At 37.7% G+C, this 25167-nt stretch overlaps 1 protein-coding gene across 1 annotated transcript; it reads left to right on the forward strand.

Annotated features, from left to right (window-relative positions):
• The first annotated feature begins 6711 nt into the window (after positions 1–6711).
• LOC130915331 (CD209 antigen-like protein E) lies at positions 6712–23843 on the forward strand. The gene is made up of 10 exons (XM_057835290.1): positions 6712–7232; positions 8353–8436; positions 8629–8712; positions 10865–10947; positions 11588–11594; positions 11752–11856; positions 14875–14961; positions 15050–15201; positions 22791–22891; positions 23404–23843. Exons 1-10 carry the CDS (start codon positions 7112–7114, stop codon positions 23537–23539), a joined length of 960 nt encoding a protein of 319 aa, XP_057691273.1. The 5' UTR covers positions 6712–7111; the 3' UTR covers positions 23540–23843.
• Positions 23844–25167: the final 1324 nt, after the last annotated feature.

The raw sequence follows: 25167 nt of genomic DNA on the forward strand, positions 1-25167 counted from the left end.
CTAGCATGTTTGTGTTACAGTCCAGTTATTTTCAGTTTTTTTATTTTATTTTATTTTTACTCACATATCATTAAAAAAGTCATTGATTGCCATGGAATTTCGCATATTGTCAACTTGAGTGGGTTCAGCCTCGGTTGGTTTGGTGTAGGTCTCATTGTACAAAAATTTTGTTCAGAGAGCTGAGTGTCCAGTCAACAAGCTCCATCTCACAGCAGGTTAAACACAGCACTCGCGTTGCAATGGCAGATCAGTAATCTAATTTTACTTCAGGGCATATCTTCAGGATTGCCTGCTGAGCCACAGGTGGGCTAGCGGCCTCGGCATATGATCTGGGCGTCAGTTGTAATCCAAAGATGATATCATTTGCGTGTCTTCCTTGGTCGAGATCATCAGCCAGAATTTCCAGCCTTTTGATGCGAGCCTCCTTCTCCTCAACCGCTTGCTTGAGCTTCTCGTTTTCAGCGTGCATCAGCTGTAATTCTTTTATGACTTCCCGATTCTGGCTTTGAATCAGGTTAGTCAGAGAAGCCTCCAGGTTAGTCAGATAGGCCAGAGAGGCCTCAATTTTCTGTATGGAGGATTTGACTTCATCCAGATCCTCAGGTTTCAGAGTTTTCGGAGGCATACCGGAGCGCTTATCGTTTAAGATAAGAGCGTGCTTTCAGGAGCTCCGAAATGTGCGTCTGTACACTTCGAGCAGCTAGAGCAGAAGACATACAAGATCACTGATAACCTCCCTTGATCTGGGGCTCCATGACCCAGTGGCGTCAAAATGATAACAAGAATGGTGAGCAAAAATCCCAGAACCACACGGGGGGACGGAGTGAATGACCTACAGAGAGCTGGGACCACAATAACAAAGGCTACTATCAGTAACACAATGCACCGCCAGGGACTCAAATCCTGCACTGCCAGACGTGTCCCCCTGTTGAAGCCAGTACACCTCCAGGCCCGTCTGCAGTTCGCTAGAGAGCGTTTGTATGATCCAGAAGAGGACTGGGAGAATGTGTTATGGTCAGTTGAAACCAAAATAGAACTTTTTGGTAGAAACACAGGTTCTCGTGTTTGGAAGAGAAAGAATACTGAATTGCATCCGAAGATCACCATACCCACTGTGAAGCATGGGGGTGGAAACCTCATGCTTTGGGGCTGTTTTTCAGCAAAAGGACCAGGACGACTGATCTGTCTAAAGGAAAGAATGAATGGGGCCATATATCGAGAGATTTTGAGTGAAAATCTCATTCCATCAGCAAGGGCATTGAAGATGAGACGTGGCTGGGTCTTTCAGCATGACAATGATCCCAAACACACAGCCAGGGCCACAAAGGAGTGGCTTTGTAAGAAGCATTTCAAGGTCCTGGAGTGGCCTAGCCAGTCTCCAGATCTCAACCCCATAGAAAATCTGTGGAGGGAGTTGAAAGTCCGTGTTGCCCAACGACAGCACCAAAACATCACTGCACTAGAGGAGATCTGCATGGAGGACTGGGCCAAAATACCAGCAACAGTGAGTGAAAAGCTTGTGAAGAGTTACAGAAAACGTTTGGCCTCCGTTATTGCCAACAAAGGGTACATAACAAAGTATTGAGATGAACTTTTGATATTGACCAAATACTTATTTTCCACCATGATTTGCAAATAAATTCTTTAAAAATCAAACAATGTGATTTTCAGTTTTTTTTTTTTTCTCCACATTTTGTCTCTCATGGTTGAGGTTTACCCATGTTGAAAATTACAGGCCTCTCTAATATATTCAAGTGGGAGAACTTGCACAATTAATGGTTGACTAAATACTTATTTGCCCCACTGTAAGTCAGCCATCTGCCTCTGGTCTAAGTTCTGGAAATTGTCATTTATGCACTGTTATATTACCATTACATCACCATTTGCTGCTAGTCACTTATTCACTTTATTTCCAATCGGTGTACACTGTAACCTGTACCTGTAACTGTAACCTAAGTTTTGTTTTATGTGGTGCACGTTATGGCCAAGCTTTATACCTCTGTTGTACTCTGCAATGATAATAAATACTTTCTATTCTATTCTATTCTATTCTATTCTATTCTATTCTATTGACCCTCCAAAAATCCATACTGTTTCTATCTTGAATTGTGGTTTAGAGAAAGAAGAAGCAGCTGGATCAAGTCACTACGCTGGCCTGCAAAAGCCATCTGAAGATATCTATTCAACCGTTGCAAAAACAGGTAGACCCAATTGCATAATGTGTGTTTGAAGTACCTTGAAGTGAGGTTGACAATAAAGGCTTTCTATTCTATTCTATTCTATTCTATTCTATTCTATTCTATTCTATTCTATTCTATTCTATTCTATTCTATTCTATTCTATTCTATTCTATTCTATGTAACACTTTACAATAAGGGTACCTTAATTAACATTAGTTAATGTATTTTTAGACAATAACTAATGTTTAAGTAACATTACAATAATTAATATAATTGCTTATCTAACATTTATTAATATATTAACATGAATTAATGCATTAGTTAATGCATTAGTTAATGCATAACCAGACAGTAACTAATGGTTTGGTAAAATTAAAAAAAAATATTTAGGCCTATACAGGGTTAAGGTTTGTTAACTTCAGCATTTATAATTTCTTAGCTAAGGGACACATGTGCTACACTTTACAATAAGGGTCCCAAAAACATTCAGTAATGGTTAATTAAGGTTATGGGGGGGGACTTAAGCATTTATAATTTCTTAGCTAAGGTACACATGTGCTACACTTTACAATAACGGTCCAAAAAACATTCAGTAATGGTTAATTAAGGTTAAGTAATACTCATGAGGTACGTTCACGTGAAATAATACCATACTTAAGGTTAGGTTAGCAACACCCAAGGACTCACAGAGCAATGTTTCTCATTTTAAAATAGCAATCATTTACTAGTACCAGTATACATTAATAACTATTTATTAATGCACTAAAGTATATGTGAATTAATCTTAAGTATTTTTGGACCCTTATTGTAAAGTGTAGCACAAGTGTCCCTTAACTATGAACTTATAAATGCTTAGGTTAACAAACCCTAAGCCTAAACCCTAACCCTATATAGGCCTATATATGTATTTTTAAATTCACCAAACTATTAGTTACAATATATTACTAAATGTTAGATAAGGGATTATATGAATTATGGTAATGTTACTTAAACATTATTTATTCTCTTAAAATGCACTAACTAATGCATTAACTCATGTTAATCAATATATTAATAAAGGTTTGATAAGGGATTAAATGAATTACTGTCATATTACGTAAACATTAGTTATTGTCTAAAAATGCATTAATTAATGTTAATTAAGGGACCCTTATTGTAAAGTGTTATTCTATTCTATTCTATTCTATTCTATTCTATTCTATTCTATTCTATTCTATTCTATTCTATTCTATTCTATTCTATTCTATTCTACTTCTTTTGACTCCCAAAAAATCCGCATACTGTTTCCATCTTGAATTGTGGTTTAGAGAAAGACGCAGCAGCTGGATCAAGTCTCTACACTGGTCTGCAAAAGCCATCTGAAGATATCTATTCAAACATTGCAAATACAGGTAGACCCAATTGCATAATGTGTGTTTCAAGTATTTGATATTTGTTAATAAAAATATATGAATAAAAGAGAACATTTAGGAAATTTTAAGTCGTCCTGCCATCAAACTGCTAACGTGCCTCAGGATGAATAGGTTAATAAGAAAATGACATAAGTTTCTTTGAAAAAAAGAATTCTAATGAGACTATGAAGACCTCAAAAGCAGAAGTTTTGTGATTTTGTTTTGCGTAACAATTGCTGTCAGCAATTTGCCTACAACCAAGTTGCTTATTTTACAAAATTACAGTGTTTTTTCCACAACTACATTATGTAGATTAGCTGAGTCTGCTCAGACAACAACAGCCACAGCGTTTCAGAAGTTGACCTTACAGAGCAAATGACTATTTTTGGTCTTTAAAAAACTTCAAATATGAGCAAATATTCTATATTTTGAAATGTAGTTATCATGATTGTATTTTTTCTTCAGAAATTATAAATACATTTATAAATTCTTGAAATGTGACTGAAAACTAAGTTAATTAAATCACAATGAAGAAAAACAGAAATACACACTATTTTTTTCCCCATTCAACTTTATTTGAATCGGAAAGACTGGCGGGAAGCTTTGAATGCTTGAGTTTCAATGTCATTGACGGGGTTTAGATGTTCAATCCAAATAGATTGGACGCAAGCGCTGTCAATGGCAGCTAATGAATTACATATACAATTGTGGTCAAAAGTTTACATACACTTGTGAAGAACATAATGTCATGGCTCTCTTGAGTTTCCAGTTATTTCTACAACTCTGATTTTTCTCTGATAGAGTGATTGAAACAGATACTTCTTTGTCACAAAAACCATTCATGAAGTTTGGTTCTTTTATGACTTTATTATGGGTCAACAGAATAAAGTGATCAAATCTGCTGGGTCAAAAATATATATTCAAGAGCGCTAATATTTGGTAACATATCCCTTGGCCATTTTCACTTCAATTAGGCGCTTTTGGTAGCCATCCACAAGCTTCTGGCAAGCTTTTGGTTGAATCTTTGACCACTCCTCTTGACAGAATTGGTGCAGTTCAGTTAAATTTGATGGCTTTCTGACATGGACTGGTTTCTCCAGCATTGTCCACAAGTTCTCAATGGGGTTTAAGTCAGGACTTTGGGAAGGCCATTCGAAAATCTTAATTCTAGCCTGATTTAGCCATTCCATTACGACTTTTGATGTGTGTTTGGGGTCATTGTCCTGTTGGAACACCCAACTTCGCCCAAGACCCAATCTTCGGGCTGATGACGTTAGGTTACCTTGAAGAATTTGAAGGTAATCCTCCTTCTTCATTATCCCATTTACTCTCTGTAAAGCACCAGTTCCATTGACAGCAAAACAGCCCCACAGCATAATACTACCACCACCGTGCTTGACGGTAGGCATGGTGTACTTGGGGTTAAAGGCCTCACCTTTTCTCCTCCAAACATATTGCTGGGCATTGTGGCCAAACAGCTCGATTTTTGTTTCGTCTGACCACAGAACTTTCCTCCAGAAGGTCTTATTTCTGTCCATGTGATCAGCAGCAAACTTCAGTTGAGCTTTAAGGTGCCGCTTTTGGAGCAAGGGCTTCCTTCTTGCACGGCAGCCTCTCAGTCCATGGAGATGCAAAACACGCTTGACTGTGGACACTGACACCTGTGTTCCAGCAGATTCTAATTCTTGGCAGATCTGCTTTTTGGTGATTCTCGGTTGAATCTTCACCCTCCTGACCAATTTTCTCTCAGCAGCAGGTGATAGCTTGCGTTTTCTTCCTGATCGTGGCAGTGACAAAACAGTGCCATGCACTTTATACTTACAAACAATTGTTTGCACTGCTGCTCTTGGGACCTGCAGCTGCTTTGAAATGGCTCCAAGTGACTTTCCTGACTTATTCAAGTCAATGATTCACTTTTTCAGATCCATGTGTGTATATTTTTGACCCAGCAGATTTGATCACTTTTTCTGTTAACCCATAATAAAGTTATAAAAGAACCAAACTTCATGAATGTTTTTTGTGACAAAGAAGTATCTGTTCCAATCACTCTATCGGAGAAAAATCAGAGTTGTAGAAATAACTGGAAACTCAAGAGAGCCATGACATTATGTTCTTCACAAGTGTATGTAAACTTTTGACCACAACTGTATCTGCTTGTACTCATCTGATCATCGACTTACTGCTTTGTCCTATGATTTCGCCTCCGACTGTTGTCTATTGATACCTTCGGCCAGTCTTGTCACGCAAAGGATCCCACGGCTATGGATTAAACAAACTGTTTTACTTCCTTTGGGCGTCTCTGCCCAAGATCATAACAAGGTCGGAGGAGACAGCGCACAGTGGAGGTAGTAATTTAACAAATGCATTAAATTAGACACATGTGAAAAAAATTAATTATGAATAAATAAGAAATTAAAGCATTTTTATTGTTACCTTAAAGTGCGTACTGCAGGAGAAAAAAAGTCTCAAATGTCATTATAATGTGAGTTAGAATCATATTTTGAGACGATTCGACTATATACAACAATTTGGCAAAGCGCACATGACGAGAAATTAGTCTTTTAATCTGCCGGTTGGCCACGCCTACCGTTATAGGGCTCTAGCGTCCCCAACAGGTGGATTATGTCGGCAGGAGAATGGTTTCATCGGTTTTACTATTCAAATAAAAAAAAAAGACTATTAATCGCAGTTTTTTCCATATTTGTCAATAATTAGCCGATGATTCATTTAAACTGGGAGGACTGGCCTTGAATCTGTCAGTACCATTGACGGTGTGAGACTTGCAATTCACTTTGGAATGAATTGGACATCTATCGCCGTCAATGGCAGCCAATGAGTTAACAAAGAAGTGACCTGAAAATGTTCCAAAATTAATATGAAGTGATCTAAAATTTACAGGAAGAGACTCACGGGAGAGGAAAGCATCACACAATTTCTCCAGAAATGGGATTTTTCTAGTATCCCGATTTGGGATGGGGGCTGAAGATGGCAGTTTCACTTGCTATTACATTTTTACATTTTCCTTACATGGGAAATGAAAAATAGAAAACGAATAAAAGAAAAACAGGTCTTGGGACCTTGGACATTAGTCCCCTCAGCTTTCTCGTGTGTACTGAATAAACATAACATAGTTTTGCTTTGGTCAACGTAGCAATCAGACTTTTTGGCGGCTAATAAAGCTGATGAAAGCATAATAATGAGCACTTGTATTTTTGTATTTCGTGTTACAGGAAGTTTAAATATTCGATTGAATACTTCCCCTTATTGCAATTCTCTCATACATCTTAAAACTGACCACGTCTCTGCGTAGTTCCTTTTACCATGATTGGACACTTTTAAAGTAAAAACTTAGTCTCGGCATATCGTTGCACCATTTTCTTTGGGACAACGAATACACATATTTTAGCCAGTCAAGTAAAAACTTGTCATATTGTTGCACATTTTGACTGGACAACTTTTCAGCTTCTCAGCTCCGGTGAGTACTCTTCCCAAAACCCTGCCCCAAAGTTTCCAAAGTTAGCAAAAGAGAAGCAAAAAATCATGGAGATGCAGAACGTTAACACAAAGAGAAAACAGTTGGAGGAGGACACAGGAGCCAAGGAAGCCATGTTGGAAAACAATGGGGAAAAAAACATCGATGCACTTGCGGATGCCCCGCATGGTAAGTACATAACATTATTTTGTGTATTGTCATAACATGCATTGAATGGAAAAAAGTCTATGCCTGAGCTGTCACCATAATCAACTCAAGTTTGCACTGGACTGTCACTGTGATTGCACTACTAATGCCACAACAGTAGGGATGGGAATCGAGAACCGGATCAGTATGTTTCAACTCCATGTAATCGTTTGGCAGTTTATTTAACAATTCTCTTATCAATTCCAACCAGCACGAATTACGTCATGTAACTTCTGTGTTCTCCACTGCTGGAGACACCATAAGTCCAGAAAGATCACGTATACTTCCTGAAAAAGCAGACATTCTTATTTTTTTGCCAAAGAATTGACAATTTTGCACATTTGGACTATGCATTGTTCTGTTGTATTTGACAGAATTGATCTTTTTGATTATTTTTGAGTGCTATCAGCTGCTATGTCCTTTTAAAAAGGAGGATTTTTTATTCCTATTAGAAAAATATTTCAGTAAAATGTTACACATTTTTGTTTATTTACCACAGTTACATAATGCCACAGTTAACATTAAGGCTTTGGGCCTCTTTTGACCCCGTTGTGAGTTTGCAAGGTTGTGACTTCTGATTAAACAAACTCGATGCCAATCCAAATGTTTGTTCTTGTTTTTCCCTAAATAAGAATCGATAAGAGAATCGATAAAGAATTGTTAAGCAATATCTACAATGGAATCGGAATCGTAAATATCATATCAATTCCCATCCCTACACATCAGTGTCTGTCTCAATCTAGGCACTGCATAATCTTGGTTCTACATATGCAATATTTATTACATTTATTAGCATTTTCAAAAACTATCATTTGCACTATCGTATTAAGTCAGCCATCTGCCCCAAGTTTAGGTACTGCAAATTGTCATTTACGCACTGTAATATTACCACTACATCACCACTTGCTGCTAGTCACTTATTCATTTTATTTCCAATCTGTGTACACTGTAACCAGTACCTGTAACCTAAGTTTCGTTTTAAGTGGTGCACATTATGGCCAAGCTTTAAATCTTTTTGTACTCTTTACAATGACAATAAAGGCATTCTGTTCTGTTGACCCTCCAAAGATCCATACTGTTTCTATCTTAAATTGTGGTTTAGAGAAAGACGAAGCAGCTGGATCAAGTCACTACGCTTGTCTGCAAAAGCCATCTGAAGATATCTATTCAAAAGTCGTAAAAACAGGTAGATGCAATTGCATAATTTGTGTTTCAAGTACCTTTGTTGTTAAAAACATAATTAAAAGAGGAAATTGTGACGTTTACAAGAAAGGATTTCTATTCTATTCTATTCTATTTCTTTTGACACCCCCCCCCCCAAAAAAAAGAAAAAAAAAGAAAAACCCGCATACTGTTTCTATCTTGAATTGTGGTTTAGAGAAAGACGAAGCAACTGGATCAAGTCACTACGCTAGTCTGCAAAAGCCATATGAAGATATCTATTCAAACGTCGCAAAAACAGGTAGACGCAATTGCATAATGTGTGTTTCAAGTACCTTTGTTATTAAAAACATAAATAAGTATAATATATAAGTAATAATTAAGTTGTGCGATTTTGTTTTGTGTTCCAATTCCTCTTAGCATTTTGCTGACAAACAAGTTGCTTCTTTTTTGTTGATTTTTAATCAAATACAGTATTTTACAAGAATATTAAAACATTTTTGGTAAATAATTTAGTCATTATAATATTTCATTAAACTATAGAAATCACATAAAGTGGGGCAAATAAGTATTTAGTCAACCACCAATTGTGCAAGTTCTCCTACTTGAAAAGATTAGAGAGGCCTGTAATTGTCAACATGGGTAAACCTCAACCATGAGAGACAGAATGTGGAAAAAAAAACAGAAAATCACATTGTTTCGATTTTTAAAGAATTTATTTCCAAATTTGAGTGGAAAATAAGTATTTGGTCACCTACAAACAAGCAAGATTTCTGGCTGTCAAAGAGGTCTAACTTTTTCTAACGAGGTGTAACGAGGCTGCACTCGTTACCTGTATTAATGGCACCTGTTTTAACTTATTATCAGTATAAAAGACACCTGTCGAAAACCTCAGTCAGTTACACTTCAAACTCCACTATGGCCAAGACCAAAGAGCTGTCGAAGGACACCAGAGACAAAATTGTAGACCTGCACCAGGCTGGGAAGACTGAATCTGCAATAGGTAAAACCCTTGGCGTTAAGAAATCAACTGTGGGAGCAATTATTAGAAAATGGAAGACATGCAAGACCACTGATAATCTCCCTCTATCTGGTGCTCCATGCAAGATCTCACCACGTGGCGTCAAAGTGACAACAAGAACAGTGAGCAAAAATCCCAAAACCACACGGGGGGACCTAGTGAATGACCTACAGAGAACTGGGACCACAGTAACAAAGGCTACCATCAGTTACACAATGCGCCGCCGGGGACTCAAATCCTGCACTGCCAGACGTGTCCCCCTGCTAAAGAAAGTACACGTCCAGGCCCATCTGGTGTTCGCTAGAGAGCATTTGGATGATCCAGAAGAGGACTGGGGGAATGTGTTATGGTCTGATGAAACAAAACTAGAACTTTTGGGTAGAAACACAGGTTCTCGTGTTTGGAGGAGAAAGAATACTAAATTGCATCCGAAGAACACCATACCCACTGAGAAGCATAGAGGTGGAAACATCATGCTTTGGGGCTGTTTTTCTGCAAAGGGACCAGGACGACTGATCTGTGTAAAGGAAAGAATGAATGGGGCCATGTATCGAGAGATTTTGAGTGAATATCTCCTTACATCAGCAAGGGCATTGAAAATCAGACGTGGCTGGGTCTTTCATTATGACAATGATCCCAGACACACAGCCAGGGCAACAAAGGAGTGGCTTCGTAAGAAGCATTTCAAGGTCCTAGGGTGGCATAGCCAATCTCCAGATCTCAACCCCATAGAAAACCTGTGGAGGGAGTTGAAAGTCCGTGTTGCCCAAGGACAGCCCCAAAACATCACTGCTCTAGAGAAGATCTGCATGGAGGACTGGGCCAAAATACCAGCAACAGCTTGTGAAAAGCTTGTGAAGAGTAACAGAAAACGTTTGGCCTCCGTTATTGCCAACAAAGGGTACGTAACAAAGTATTGAGATGAACTTTTGGTATTGACCAAATACTTATTTTCCACCATGATTTGCAAATAAATTCTTTAAAAATCAAACAATGTGATTTTCTGTTTTTTTTTCCCCCTCCACATTCTGTCTCTCATGGTGGAGGTTTACCCATGTTGAAAATTACAGGCCTCTCTAATATATTCAAGTGGGAGAACTTGCACAATTAGTGGTTGACTAAATACTTATTTGCCCCACTGTAAGTCAGCCATCTGCCTCTAGTCTAAGTGTCATTTACGCACTGTTACATTACCATTACATCACCACTTGCTGCTAGTCACTTATTCACTTTCTTTCCAATCGGTGTACACTGTAACCTGTACCTGTAACTGTAACCTAAGTTTTGTTTTATGTGATGCACGTTATGGCCAAGCTTTAAATCTCTGTTGTACACTGCAATGACAATTAAGACTTTCTATTCTATTCTATTCTATTCTATTCTATTGACCCTCCAAAAATCCATACTGTTTCCATCTTAAATTGTGGTTTAGAGAAGAAAAAGCAGCTGGATCAAGTCACTGCGCTGGCCTGCAAAAGCCATCTGAAGATATCTATTCAAACATTGCAAAAAAAGGTAGACCCAATTGCATAATGTGTTTCAAGTACATTTGTTATTAAAAATATATGAATATAAGAGAAAATTTAGGGAATTTTAAGTTGTCCTGCCATCAAACTGCCAACGTGCCTCAGCATGAAAAGGTTTAAAAGAAAATGACATAAGTTTCTTTGAAAAAAAGAATTCTAATGAGACTATGAAGGCATCAAAAACAGAAGTTTTGGGATTTTGTTTTGCGTTACAATTGCAGTCAGCAATTTGCTGACAACCAATTTGCTTATTTTACAAAATTACACAGTGTATTTTCCACAACTACATTATGTAGATTAGCTGAGTCTGCTCAGACAACAACAGCCACAGCGTTTCAAAAGTTGACTTTACAGAGCAAATGACTATTTTTGGTGATTAAAAAACTGAAAATATGAGCAAATATTCTATATTTTTAAATGTAGTATCATGATTGTATTTTTTGTCTTCAGAAATTACAAATACTACATTTATAAATTCTTGAAATGTGACTGAAAACTAAGTTAATTAAATCACAATGAAGAAAAACAGAAATACACACTATTGTTTTCCCCATTCAACTTTTTCAATCGGAAACACTGGCGGGAGAACCTGTGAATGCTCAAGTTTCAATGTCATTGACGGGGTTTAGACGCATAGTGATAGCAATAGATTGGACGCAAGCGCTGTCAATTGCAGCTAATGAATTACATACATACAGTATATGCCAATAAAGGTTAAAAAAAAAAAAAAAAAAAAAAAAAAAGTCATGATTCCTGCATCAAATGTCTAATCCATCTATATGTCTCTTGTCAGCCAAAACAGCCCAAAGTACTGTGAGACCGTACAAAGTTGCATGCTTGATCCTGAGTGTACTCTGCTTGGTGCTGCTGCTGGTCGTCATTGTGCTCATTGTGAAAAGTGAGTTTTGCCTGGAAAGGGTTACTTTTTTTTTCATGGAAATTAGACATCACTACCATGTACAGCTGTGAATTCATTTATTCATGTTGCCAAAACTCAAATAAGATTGGGGTAAAGTGAATTCAGTTGGGTTAGCAGTTAGGATTAATCTATTTTAGCATTATATTAAAAATGTATTTTCATTTGTTTCATTTTGAATATATTACAGTGGGAGGGGGCAAACTCTAGAAACCATGATTTATCAGCGTGTATTTGAAATTTCGGGGGGATGTGGGGAAAAAAAATTAAAAACTAATTTTACCCAGTGATGTAGGTTTATTGAAAGAAAAGACACAAACTAAGGCAAGGTGGAAAAATGTTGTGGATCCAAATGTCTGTCAAAAACCATGGAACATAATTAATAAGATTCACTTGGAATGAAACATTGATTTTCACTAATATATATTTTTTGTTTTATTAACCGACTATAATTCATTACGCCAAATGAACATGTTCCTGTATACATCAATTCACGCTTCCTCCTGTACTCTAAAGTTACATGTTCAGGGTTTGTACAACTTTTTCATGTCCAAAATCAAGCACTTTTTAAGGACTTTCAACACCAATTTTCAAAAATTTCCAGTACCTTATAAACATTATGAGGAAGAAATAAAATAAAGTATCTTCTTAGGAGTACGCAAACGTCTTCCAAAATGTTCCATGACCACATATGCTCGAGAAATTCAGTTTGAAAGGTGCCAATTCTGAACCCCCCTGACGGCAGTGAGCACTTTGTGGCAAACTCTAAACGCGTCCAATAGCAGAGGTGCTGGCGTAGTTATAGCATGCTGTTTGGTGGAAAACACATTGAGTCACGGCCGAGGAAACCTTGATGAATGGGTTGAAGTTTGGGGCACTAGAAAAATGGCTCTCACTCCTCCAATTGCTAAGCTAAATGATAGCTCGATATACGTTTGTGTGGAACTGTAGTTCACAACAACGACAAAACCCATTCTCGCCGAAATTGGTAAAGCCCTAAAGATAAGTGGTTATTTTCCAGGCCAGGCAAGAAGGCCGAGTCCTAGCCGTGGTGAAGCAAAGCGAAATGGGTATCAGCCTGCTCAATCAGCGACTGGCAGAGGGGATGTGGGGGTTGCGAAAAAAAATGTGACGAAAAGAGGAACTTGGCGTGCGATAAAAGTATTGTACTAAACCACAGCAAATTCTTTTAAAACTACTCTGTTTACTGTTTGTTGATTAAACGCCATAGTACGCACTAGGGATTGGAATTGATACGATTTTTACGATTACGATTCCATTATCGATATTGCTTAACGATTCGATTCATTATCGATCCTAATTTGGGGGAAAAAAAGAACAAACATTTTGATTGGCATCTAGTTTGTTTAATCAGAAGTCACAACCTTACAAACTCTTAACGAGGTCAAGAGGCCCAAAGCCTCGATGTCAACTGTTGCAATATGTAACTGTGGCAAATAGACAAGAATGTGTAACATTTTACTGAAACATTTTTCTAATAGAAATAAAAAATCCTCCTTTTTAAAATGACATAAGAGCTGCTAGCACTCAACATAATAATAAAGAAAGATAAATACTGTCAAATGCAATAGAACAGTGCATAGTGCAAATGTTCAAACTTAACAATTCTTTTGCAGAAAAATAAGCATGTCTGCTTTTTCAGGTAGGATACGTGATCTTTCTGGACTTATGGTGTCTCCAGCAGTGGAGAACACCCTCTCAGATGGGGTGGAGAAAGCCTGCACACACAGAAATTGTTCAGTTAGTCCAGACATCAGGAGCAGAATATCTCTATTGTAGTCCCAAATATTAACAGGTTTTTAATTAGGTTGGTGTAATTACATAAGGACGGTTGGATCTCATACAATATAAGAGGAACTTTAACGCAGTCCTCCGTTAACTTGGATTTGTTAACTTCCTAGACATAGTAAGGGTACTCAATGGAAAGGCCTTTTGACACTGAGTAGAGTAAAAGTGGTTTGGGATCATCCTATCTCGAATTACGGACGAAAATACGCTGATTTGCTGTAGTTGTCAGGTGCATTTCGGGAAGTAATTTGGAACATCCACTTTCGTAAGTTGTAGCAACACAAAAATGCCACCATCGGATGCGGAGGTATATACCGTACTTTTGTGTGAAATCAGTAGTCAGATTTGCCCTACGACCCGCCAAATTAAAATTATTCCGAAAAAAAACACTGATTCGCGGACTACCGACCGACATGAGTATTAAAATTGCTAATAAAATCGTTTAGGATTATTTTAGATGCATGTATGTTATATTTTTCTTATAGAGTATTCGACGAGAAATATGATAGACCCATTAAGACTTTTTTGGAAAAAATCACCATTTCTTCAAGAAGTCTCATGAGTAATGACCTGGCCTGTGAAAATCGTTGTAAAATCACATAGCTGTGACATCCCAGATTATACTTGGTGATTTATCCTTGTATGTATATTCATATAGTCTTGCCAGTATATTTGAGCATGTGAAACGTGTAATTAATAATGCTTATTGGTGGGAATCGGTAAGAGAACCGTTATATGCACTGCCAATTGATTCCATGGACCGGTTCTTGAATCTCATCCCAAGTAATCACCCATGGACTGAAATGCACTGTACTCTTGGGAGAGAAGATGTGGCATGGGTTAGGGCATTAGGGGACATTTAGGGAAAGTGAATTCAGATTGAGCATGTAGCAGCAATGAAGCAAATTTATTGTATTTGCCTTTTGTATAAATGAATAGTTCATATTTTTAGACAGGATGCTGAGAAATATGGTGTCCCTAAAACTTCCAACGATTTTCAAGGACTTTCCACAAAATTCCGTTTCGATTTCCCGAATCTTTAAAGCGCAACATCAAAATCCAAACATTTTCAAGGATTTCAAGGACCAGTACCAACCCTGCATGTTTTACGAGATTGTTGTCTCCATGTTATGCTGCTTATAACTCGTCCTCAACCTTTATCTGAAATATAAGTGAAATCTGGTTTCACAGTTTATCCGAAAAACCAAGCCAGCTGGACTCAGGAGACATGCGACAAAGACCAGTGCAGTGCTTTGACACCTCAAGATGAACACCGATGTAAGTGCCACACAAGTAAAGCTTAATGTATCGATGCTGTACATTTACTTTGGCCTTCTTTTCACAAATGACATGCTGCTTTACGTAGTTCGCTGCTGCTACCCGTGCCCCCGCGGGTGGGTGAGACTAGACCAGTCCTGTTTCTTCTTTTCCACATTTAACCTGAGTCAGCACGAGAGCGAGAGGAACTGTTCGAGGAAACGTGGACTTCTGGCCATAATCAAAAGTGACAAAGTGCAGGTGATCTTCACGCTTTTGACAATACTGGTGAACAAATTTTTGCTGATGCTAATTAATGAAAAATAAAATAAAATAGATAAATCTAATAGGATGAATAACAGACATGTTTAGAGCTCTTTTGACACTTGTCGTGTTGTAAATTTGGTTAATTAGCTGTCTTAACACCAGTGGTGGATGCTGGTCTTTCAATGAGGGATAGCTCAAAGTGTGTCCGCCTGTGAGTGCTTTGTGACGGTGGAGGGGCTCAGTGGCACCCGCTGCTCGGTAGGGAAAGAAACTTGAGTGCCAGGAGTCAAGTCTTCAAACACAAGTAGCTGCAATAGAAAAAAACCCACCAGAAATAGAAGCTTCATTTTTCGCAGTCGTTTTAACAAAGCAAGTGCAGTACAGTACAGATTAATGTCTAAGTAGCAACTCAGAACAATGAAATGAAAATAAAAAAAAACGGATGTTAAAACAACATAATCACTTATTCGCTCATTTCATAGTTTTTTTCATGGTACTTAACTCATTGCATGCCATTGATGGTGATATACAGTGATCCCTAGTTTTTCGCGTCTAAATCATTTGCTCCCAAAAACGTATAAATACATTCTATTTTTAATTGTTTCAGTGTCCCAAAAACGTATTTATACGTCTTTTACGTTTTTTTTTCAACAAGAGACTTCTCTAGGTTCTGATGAAATTTTGCTCCAAAGCACAATACTCAAAATCCATTTTAAAGCAATAAAACTAGCCACTGGGGGACAGTAGCGCATTTGGGAAGAACTCATATTGGACCATGAAAGGAAGTGAGGAGAGGAGGCTTAACCCGCGGAACGAACGGCCGGGTTGCACAGCCGGGGCACTGGTCGAAGACGACCGAATGGATGATCAGGAGAACGTCCAGGATGCCAGGTGTGGGAAGTCCGAGTAGGACGATTGGCAGGACGTCCGGGACGCCAGGTGATGAACGACCAAGTGCGACGATCAGGAGGACATCCAGGATGCCAGGCAGTGGACGACCGAGCAGAACACTCGAGAAGACGTCTGGGATGCCAGGCGTTGGACGACCGGGCAGAACGATTGGGATCACCAGTGTAGCGGATGATGTTGTTGAGTCTGTGTTGCTGGTTGAGTAGAGTTCGCGTTGCCGTGTTCGGCCGTTCGTGTCTCTTGTGGCTCTCTAGTGTCTCGTGACTCAGGCGGAAACGCGCACGGCTAAATTAGTCCCCCCCCCAAGAACACAACATGCCCCACACAAGTTCCCTAGGTGAATTCTATTATGAGGTAGTGGTCTCTACAAAAGAAAGATAAAAAAAAAAAAAAATCTATCTTGACAGGCGGTGATGAGGGAAAAGTCCTGTCACCCCGTCTGACGAGACAGCCGCGGCCACAACAGCGTCATCTCTCAGTTCAATAGTTTAAGTTATGTGTAAATAAATTGTTACTTTGCTATCAAAGCTCTATTTGTCTTGTTGTTTATGTTATTTTGTAGAAGGAAAACATTATTCAGATATTTGGGATGTCACAAAAGCAAAAAAATAGCTGTGTTAAAATCAGTTATGTTTGAAATGTATGCTTTACAAAAAGCTCAATTTCTCTGTTTTTTCATCAGAAATTGGAAAATTGCTCAAACTAAGCTATTTTCTAATGCTGATTTCTAAAGAATGGAAAAAGATATGAACTAACTTTTTTTTCCTGCTGAAAGAAGAGAGTCTAATATTTCTTTTGGTGGGTTCCATGTTTATATAGCAATAGAACAGAATTTTCTGTGGGCCTTGCAAACTCAGTCAAAATCCAGTAAAACGACTGGGAGCGAAGGGGGTTGCTCCGGTGAAAATAACTGGGAGTGAATGAGTTAATGGGGACGACAACCCGACGTGATGAGTGAAAAAGCGCAAAGTAGCGCAGCCCCTCGAAAATTGAAAAAAAATAAATAAATAAATATATTTATATATATATATATATACAGTGCCTTGCAAAAGTATTCGGCCCCCTTGAACCTTGCAACCTTTCGCCGCATTTCAGGCTTCAAACAAAGATATAAAATTTTAATTTTTAGTCAAGAATCAACAACAAGTGGGACACAATCGTGAAGTGGAACAAAATTTATTGGATAATTTAAACTTTTTTAACAAATAAAAAACTGAAAAGTGGGGCGTGCAATATTATTCGGCCCCCTTGCGTTAATACTTTGTAGTACCACCTTTTGCTCCAATTACAGCTGCAAGTCGCGTGGGGTATGTTTCTATCAGTTTTGCACATCGAGAGACTGACATTCTTGCCCATTCTTCCTTGCAAAACAGCTCGAGCTCAGTGAGGTTGGATGGAGAGTGTTTGCGAACAGCGGTCTTCAGCTCTTTCCACAGATTCTCTATTGGATTCAGGTCTGGACTTTGACTTGGCCATTCTAACACCTGGATACGTTTATTTTTGAACCATTCCATTGTAGATTTGGCTTTATGTTTTGGATCATTTTCCTGTTGGAAGATGAATCACCGTCTCAGTCTCAGGTCTTGTGCAGATACCAACAGGTTTTCTTCCAGAATGTTCCTGTATTTGGCTGCATCCATCTTCCCGTCAATTTTAACCATCTTCCCTGTCCCTGCTGAAGAAAAGCAGGCCCAAACCATGATGCTGCCACCACCATGTTTGACAGTGGGGATGGTGTGTTCAGGGTGATGAGCTGTGTTGCTTTTACGCCAAACATATCGTTTTGCATTGTGGCCAAAAAGTTGAATTTTGGTTTCATCTGACCAGAGCACCTTCTTCCACATGTTTGGTGTGTCTCCCAGGTGGCTTGTGGCAAACTTTAAAGGAGACTTTTTATGGATATCTTTGAGAAATGGCTTTCTTCTTGCCACTCTTCCATAAAGGCCAGATTTGTGCAGTGTACGACTGATTGTTGTCCTATGGACAGACTCTCCCACCTCAGCTGTAGATCTCTGCAGTTCATCCAGAGTGATCATGGGCCTCTTGACTGCATCTATGATCAGTTTTCTCCTTGTTTGAGAAGAAAGTTTGGAAGGACGGCCGGGTCTTGGTAGATTTGCAGTGGTCTGATGCTCCTTACATTTCAATATGATGGCTTGCACAGTGCTCCTTGAGATGTTTAAAGCTTGGGAAATCTTTTTGTATCCAAATCCGGCTTTAAACTTCTCCACAACCGTATCTCGGACCTGCCTGGTGTGTTCCTTGGTTTTCATAATGCTCTCTGCACTTTAAACAGAACCCTGAGACTATCACAGAGCAGGTGCATTTATACGGAGACTTGATTACACACAGGTGGATTCGATTTATCATCATCGGTCATTTAGGACAACATTGGATCATTCAGAGACCCTCACTGAACTTCTGGAGTGAGTTTGCTGCACTGAAAGTAAAGGGGCCGAATAATATTGCACGCCCCACTTTTCAGTTTTTTATTTGTTAAAAAAGTTTAAATTATCCAATAAATGTTATTCCACTTCACGATTGTGTCCCACTTGTTGTTGATTCTTGACAAAAAAATTAAATTTCATGTCTTTATGTTTGAAGCCTGAAATGTGGCAAAAGGTTGCAAGATTCAAGGGGGCCGAATACTTTTGCAAGGCACTGTATATATATATATATAATTAGGGCTGTCAAAATTATCGTGTTAACGCGCGGTAATTAATTTTTTTAATTAATCACGTTAAAATATTTGACGCAATTAACGCACATGTCCCGCTCAGACAGTATTCTGCCTTTTGTTAAGTTTTACAGCAAGGCTTTTTGTGCTGTCTAACAGCGAACTCTTGTGGTCACTTTGCGACATGGTTTATTGTTTTCTTGCCAGTTCAATATGGCTGCACGACTTGGGCTGACGCCTACGTTGTAATGTTGTGCTTATATGATCCTTGGACAAGATTTGTCCGTAAGTATGGTTGTGGTAAAGAATGTACATATTATGTTAGTAAAAAAAAAAAAAAGATAGCATCAAAGATCGCTAATTGCGAAAAGAGGCCTCACTCCCAATGTTGTTTTTTTTTTTTAGTTTAAAAAAAAAAATTTTTTAGATGAAACCTTTCCTCAACAATATTTACATTTTAACTAACTTGTAAAACTAACTTATAAATTTTTAACTAACTCATTAACTTATGAATTTTTTATGCTCTTTTTCACTCAAAGGCATGACATCATGTCGACTAGAATTGCCACAGTGGCTGACAATGGCGAAACTTCACTTGAGCTTACCCCCTCAAAAAAAGTCATACAGTATATATATCTTTTTAATTTTATTTAGAAGTGTTTTTACTTTTTTTGATAACAAAATTTTTTTGTTTGTTTGTTTATTTATTTTCACAGTAATTTTGGGAAAAAAATCCTGTTCAATGGAAAAAAAAGTTTTTTATTTTTCAAATTTTTTTTTAAAACCCATACATCTCAAAATTTTGGAGCTATAATTGCAATACCGTGAAACCGCGGTATTTTTGCTCATGGTTATCGTACTGTCAAAATCTCATACCGGCACATGCCTAGCCAGAAGTCAAGTCTCCAAACACGAGTAGCTGCAATACAAAACAACAACAGAAATAGAAGTTTCATTTTTCGCAAGTCATTTTTAACAAAGCAAGTATGATGGTTATGAAAGTCTCTGTAGCAACTCAGAACAACAAAATGAAAAGTGAAAATGAAGTGATTTTCTCGTGTCTGCCGCAAATACAGTGGTCAGCCATCGGTAAGCAAAAGCATATGGAAGCCGTTGAGGGCCAGCGCATTTGTCTACGTCCAGTAGGCATGCGGACCACTTATGTGCACCCCTATTAATATATACATATATTATATGTATATATATATATATATATATATATACAGGGTGACCAAAAAAAAAAAGTTTACACTGCCATAATACAACTTAAATGCCATGTTTATTCGTCTTAGAATTAGAATTTAATCACAAATTATACATTATTGTAAAGAACAAGTACAGTACACTCTATTTTTCAATGTGTCCTCCCTTAAGTGTCACAACAGCCTCCAGGCGCCTGCGGAACGCTTCTTTATGTCGGATGCTGTCATCTTTTCCCAAGATCTAACAATGGACCTCTCCAAGGCTGCCACAGAAGTTTGTGGCTTCTTACAGGCACTGTCCTCCACAGTTGCCCATATGCTATAATCCAGGGGATTGAGATCTGGACTCTGGGGTGGCCACATATCACCTTGTCAATCAACTTTTTGGTCCGCACAGATCTTCACTTCCAGACCCAGGTTTTCGTGAGGCTGTTCCATTATCTTTCAGTTTCTTTTTAACTTTGTAGACTGAACATCTGGATATTCTCAGATTTGCTGCAATCTCAGTAGGTGTCAGACCGGCACGCAGCAATTCAGGTACAGCTAAAGTTTTCTTCATTTTCAGCAGAAGCACAGGAATTGTAGAGACGACAGATTACCAGCTGCATTGAGTGACCTTAATGTATCACTTAAGCATGACAACCTATTTAGATATGTTTCAATGGCTTTTAAACAAGCAGTCAACTGAGTGTAAACTTTTTTTTGGGTCACCCTGTATATATATACATGTATATGTATATGTATATATATATATATATATATATATATTAGGGCTGTCAAAATTATCGCGTTAACGCGCGGTAATTATTTTTTTTCAGTAATCACGTGCAAATATTTGACGCAATTAACGCACATGTCCCGCTCAGACAGTATTCTGCCTTTTGGTAAGTTTTACAACAAGGCTTTTTGCGCTGTCTAACAGCGAACTCTTGTGGTCGCTTTGCGACTTGGTTTATTTTTTTCTTGCCAGTTCAATATGGCTGCATGACGTCTCGGGCTGACGCCTACGTTGTAATGTTGTGCTTATATGATCCTTGGACAAGATTTGTCCGTAAGTATGGTTGTTGTAAATAATGTACATATTATGTTAGTAAGCGAAATGTTCTATTTTTTGTATGAGACGCTTTTTGTTTATGTTTAGTGAACCTGTATAGCGTGCTAAGCTAACATTGTTGCTAATGCAATGCTTGTGTACTTTTTTTTTTGTAGTTTTATGACGGTCTAAAGAGGACAATGGTTTGAGGCTATTTTATTAATAAATCAGATGAAAAAGGAAGAAGTCTGATTATTAAGGCGTCGTTCACTAGCTGTCTAGCTTTGGAAAAAGTAGACGCTTCGGAGTGAGGACAGCATAAACAGATTTAAATGACAGTAGAGTGAAATGCCCACTACAGTCCTTATGTACCGTATGTTGAATGTATATATCCATCTTGTGTCTTATCTTTCCATTCCAACAATTTATTTTACGGAATATATATATAATTTACAGAAAAAATTAAAATATGATAAATATATAATATATATATAATTTATTATAATATAATATATATATAATATAATAAAATATATTATAATAAATATAAAATATGGCTTATTTTATAGATGGTTTGAATTGCGATTAATTGCGATTAATTACGATTAATTAATTTTTAAGCTGTAATAACTCGATTAAAATTTTTAATCGTTTGACAGCCCTAATATATATATATACATATATACATATATATATATATATGTATATATATATATATATATATATATATGTATATATATATATATATATATATATATATATATATATATATTGGAAAAAGATAAGGCATAGACATGTTTTTTCACTTTTTTTCCTCAAAGTATAATTATTATTTTTTCAATGTATTTACAGTGGGGCAAATAAGTATTTAGTCAACCTCCAATGGTGCAAGTTCTCCTACTTGATAAGATCAGAGAGGCCTGTAATTGTCAACATGGGCAAACCTCAACCATGAGAGACAGAATGTGGAAAAAAAAAACAGAAAATCACATTGTTTGATTTTTAAACAATTTATTTCCAAATTAGAGTGGAAAATAAGTATTTGGTCATCTACAAACAAGCAAGATTTCTGGCTGTCAAAGAGGTCTAACTTCTAACAAGGTCTAACGAGGCTCCACTCGTTACTTGTATTAATGGCACCTGTTTTAACTCATTATCGGTATAAAAGACAACTGTTCAAAACCTTAGTCAGTCACACTACAAACTCCCCTATGGCCAAGACCAAAGAGCTGTCAAAGGACACCAGAGACAAAATTGTAGACCTGCACCAGGCTGGGAAGACTGAATCTGCAATAGGTAAAACGCTTGGTGTAAAACAATCAACTGTGGGAGCAATTATTAGAAAATGGAAGACATACAAGACCACTGATAATCCCCCTCGATCTGGAGCTCCATGCAAGATAAAAATGCTTGGCTTTATTAAATGCTTCATTGAGTGAGTCCACTCAAATCCGGATAAACTGCTCACTTACACACAATGAATTGCCAAAGCAATTGTGGCCGTGCAATACAACAAGGAGGTAGGACACCTACTTAATTGCGATTACATTGCATGTCTAAAAACATAAAACACATTCTTTTGTACAGTAGAGCTCTTCTACTTTGTATACATATTTACAAATGTCATGGTTTTAAAAAGGATTCATGTTCAGATAATAAATGATGGGAACATTTGGCCCTGGCTTGCTGGGGTCCTTTGCATTTGTGTAGAGGGCGCCTAGTAGAAAACGGCCGTTATGCCAATGCTGGCTTTCCATTCTAGGCCTTCCTGACTGAAAGAGGTACTGGCTTGAAATACTGGATCGATGTGCGAAGTATTGGGGATCCATGGGTGTGGAGCGACTACAGCTATCTGGAAAATGGGTATGACACATGAGTACTGTATTTTTCGGACTTCAAATCACACTTGAGTATAAATCATGTCAGCCAAAAAATGCACAGTGAAAAGGAAAATGCTATAATTCACACTTGAGTATACGTTGAATTTTTGAGTACATACTGTACGTCATAGAACAGACTAAATAGCCATCTGTTAATGTAACATATTAATAGTTATTCAGATTACTATAGTTTATACAACACAATAAAATTTGTTTATCGAACCCGTAATCTCATTGCAATTCACCTCCAAATCTATTTAAGTCTTCATCTTCAGTATAATTTCTGAACAACTTGCCTAGAAGGCTCTCCTCTCGTGTGTTCATGTAGGAAAAATATAAACAAACAAAAATAAAACATGTATTAGTCGCGGGCTCAGTCACCGGAAAATGCTGTTTTTTCCCCTAAAATAAGCAAAATAAACAATAAACATCTGAAAACTTTTGAAACAGGATTTTCTTTTTTTTTTTAATTAATTTTTTCTATTTTAATTGCAGTTATTGGAGCGACTGGAGTGAGAGAGAGTCATCAGGAGACTGTGTTGTTTTGGACAGCAGGCTTCCCAGCGACAAAAACTGGAAGCCGTATAATTGCAATGTGGAAAACTACTTCATCTGTCAGATCCAGATCTGAACTGCACTTCATCAGGATGAACTAGTACAGCAACAATTATTTGATCAAAAACTTCGAATTTTGGTGCTTCGGTGATTCATTTAATTAGAGTGCAATTGTAATGGTTTATTTTGAAAGTGCTTTATTTAGTTTAATTGACTTAGAGGATAAACTTAGTCGCAGGCCCAGCCAAACTATGAAAAAAATGTGTGATTTATAACCTGGAAAATACGGTAATTTTTTGCTTTCAACATGAGACAATCCCAACAAATAATAACAAAACAATTTTTTTTATTTGTCTTAAATCTGAATTGCAGTTATTGGAGCCAGTGAACTGAGGAAGACTCGACAAGATATATATATATATTTTTTTTTTTGAAGAGCAGGTTTCCCGCCATTGAAAACTGGGAGCAATAAGATAGCAGCGCGGTGTAGTACAGTATACAGTCCCTGACAAAAGTCTATTCGCTTATCCATTTTGTAGAAACAATTGCTAATAACCTGACTTTTAATTATTCAATTGGTTTCAGAAATGGCTCATTTGAAAGCTAGGACCCTCCCAAATGATGTGTAATGTACAAAAATATATTTGTTTCACTGAAAAAAGATTGATCATTTAATGAGGACATAAAGGTCAAATTTTGGCAAGACAGACGTTTTGTGGCCTCAAGAAAGTAGTGTGAAAATTGAACAAAAAATGTATTTCAAATACAAAAATATGTTACATGACATAAGCGAATTAAGTAGTGCTGCTGTGAGGTAACTTATTTTGCTGTTTTATGGTATGTAAAGCACTTTGGTCTCCTTGGCGGATTTTTTAAAATGTGCTCTACAAATTAAGTTGATTGATTGATTGATCCAAATGTAATATTTTGTATGACTTCCATGGGCTTGAAGGACTGCATCCATGCGGTTCGGCAACGATTCATACAATTTATTGATGAAGTCATCAGGAACATCAAAGAAAGCAGTCTTGCATGCCTCCCAGAGTTCATCAACATTCTTAGGTTTCATCTTCCATGCTTCCTCTTTCATCCTACCCCAGACATGCTCAATGATGTTCATTTCTGGTGACTGGGCTGGCCAGTCCTGGAGGATCTTGATCTTCTTTGCCTTGAGGAACTTTGAGGTAGAGATTGAAGAATACGATGGAGAACCATCCTGCTGCAGAATTTGTCCCTTTTTGTGGTTAGGAATGTCAGAGGCAGCTAAGATTTGTTGATATTTCAGACTATTTATGTTGTCTTGTCTTATCTTGGCTTGTCTTATTAGCTTCTGTAGCCGGGGGTCGGACTGCCAAGGGCCCGCTTTTAGCTGCCGCCAAAATCACTACGCATCCGACCCCTTTGGCCCTTCCCACAGGTGGTGAGTCCATGGGAAGAGTAACGTACTTAACGTAGTATTGAACATACCCAGAGATTAAACGTCCTATCACTACGACATGATTTCACCGTTTTAGACAGTATACAGGAATTTCAAATTAAATTTGCTTTTTAAAAGCCAGAAATGGCTTCGACTTTGACTCAGCCCAGCCCACAAGAATCGCTGTACGAAGGGAAACACAGACCCTTTAGGGCATGGGTGTCCAAACCTGTCCTCAAGGGCCGCTGTGGGTCCTGGTTTTTGTTTCTACCAATCGAGCACAGACA

This window comes from Corythoichthys intestinalis, chromosome 4 (assembly GCF_030265065.1).
Source record: "Corythoichthys intestinalis isolate RoL2023-P3 chromosome 4, ASM3026506v1, whole genome shotgun sequence".
Classification (NCBI taxonomy): Eukaryota; Metazoa; Chordata; class Actinopteri; order Syngnathiformes; family Syngnathidae; genus Corythoichthys; species Corythoichthys intestinalis.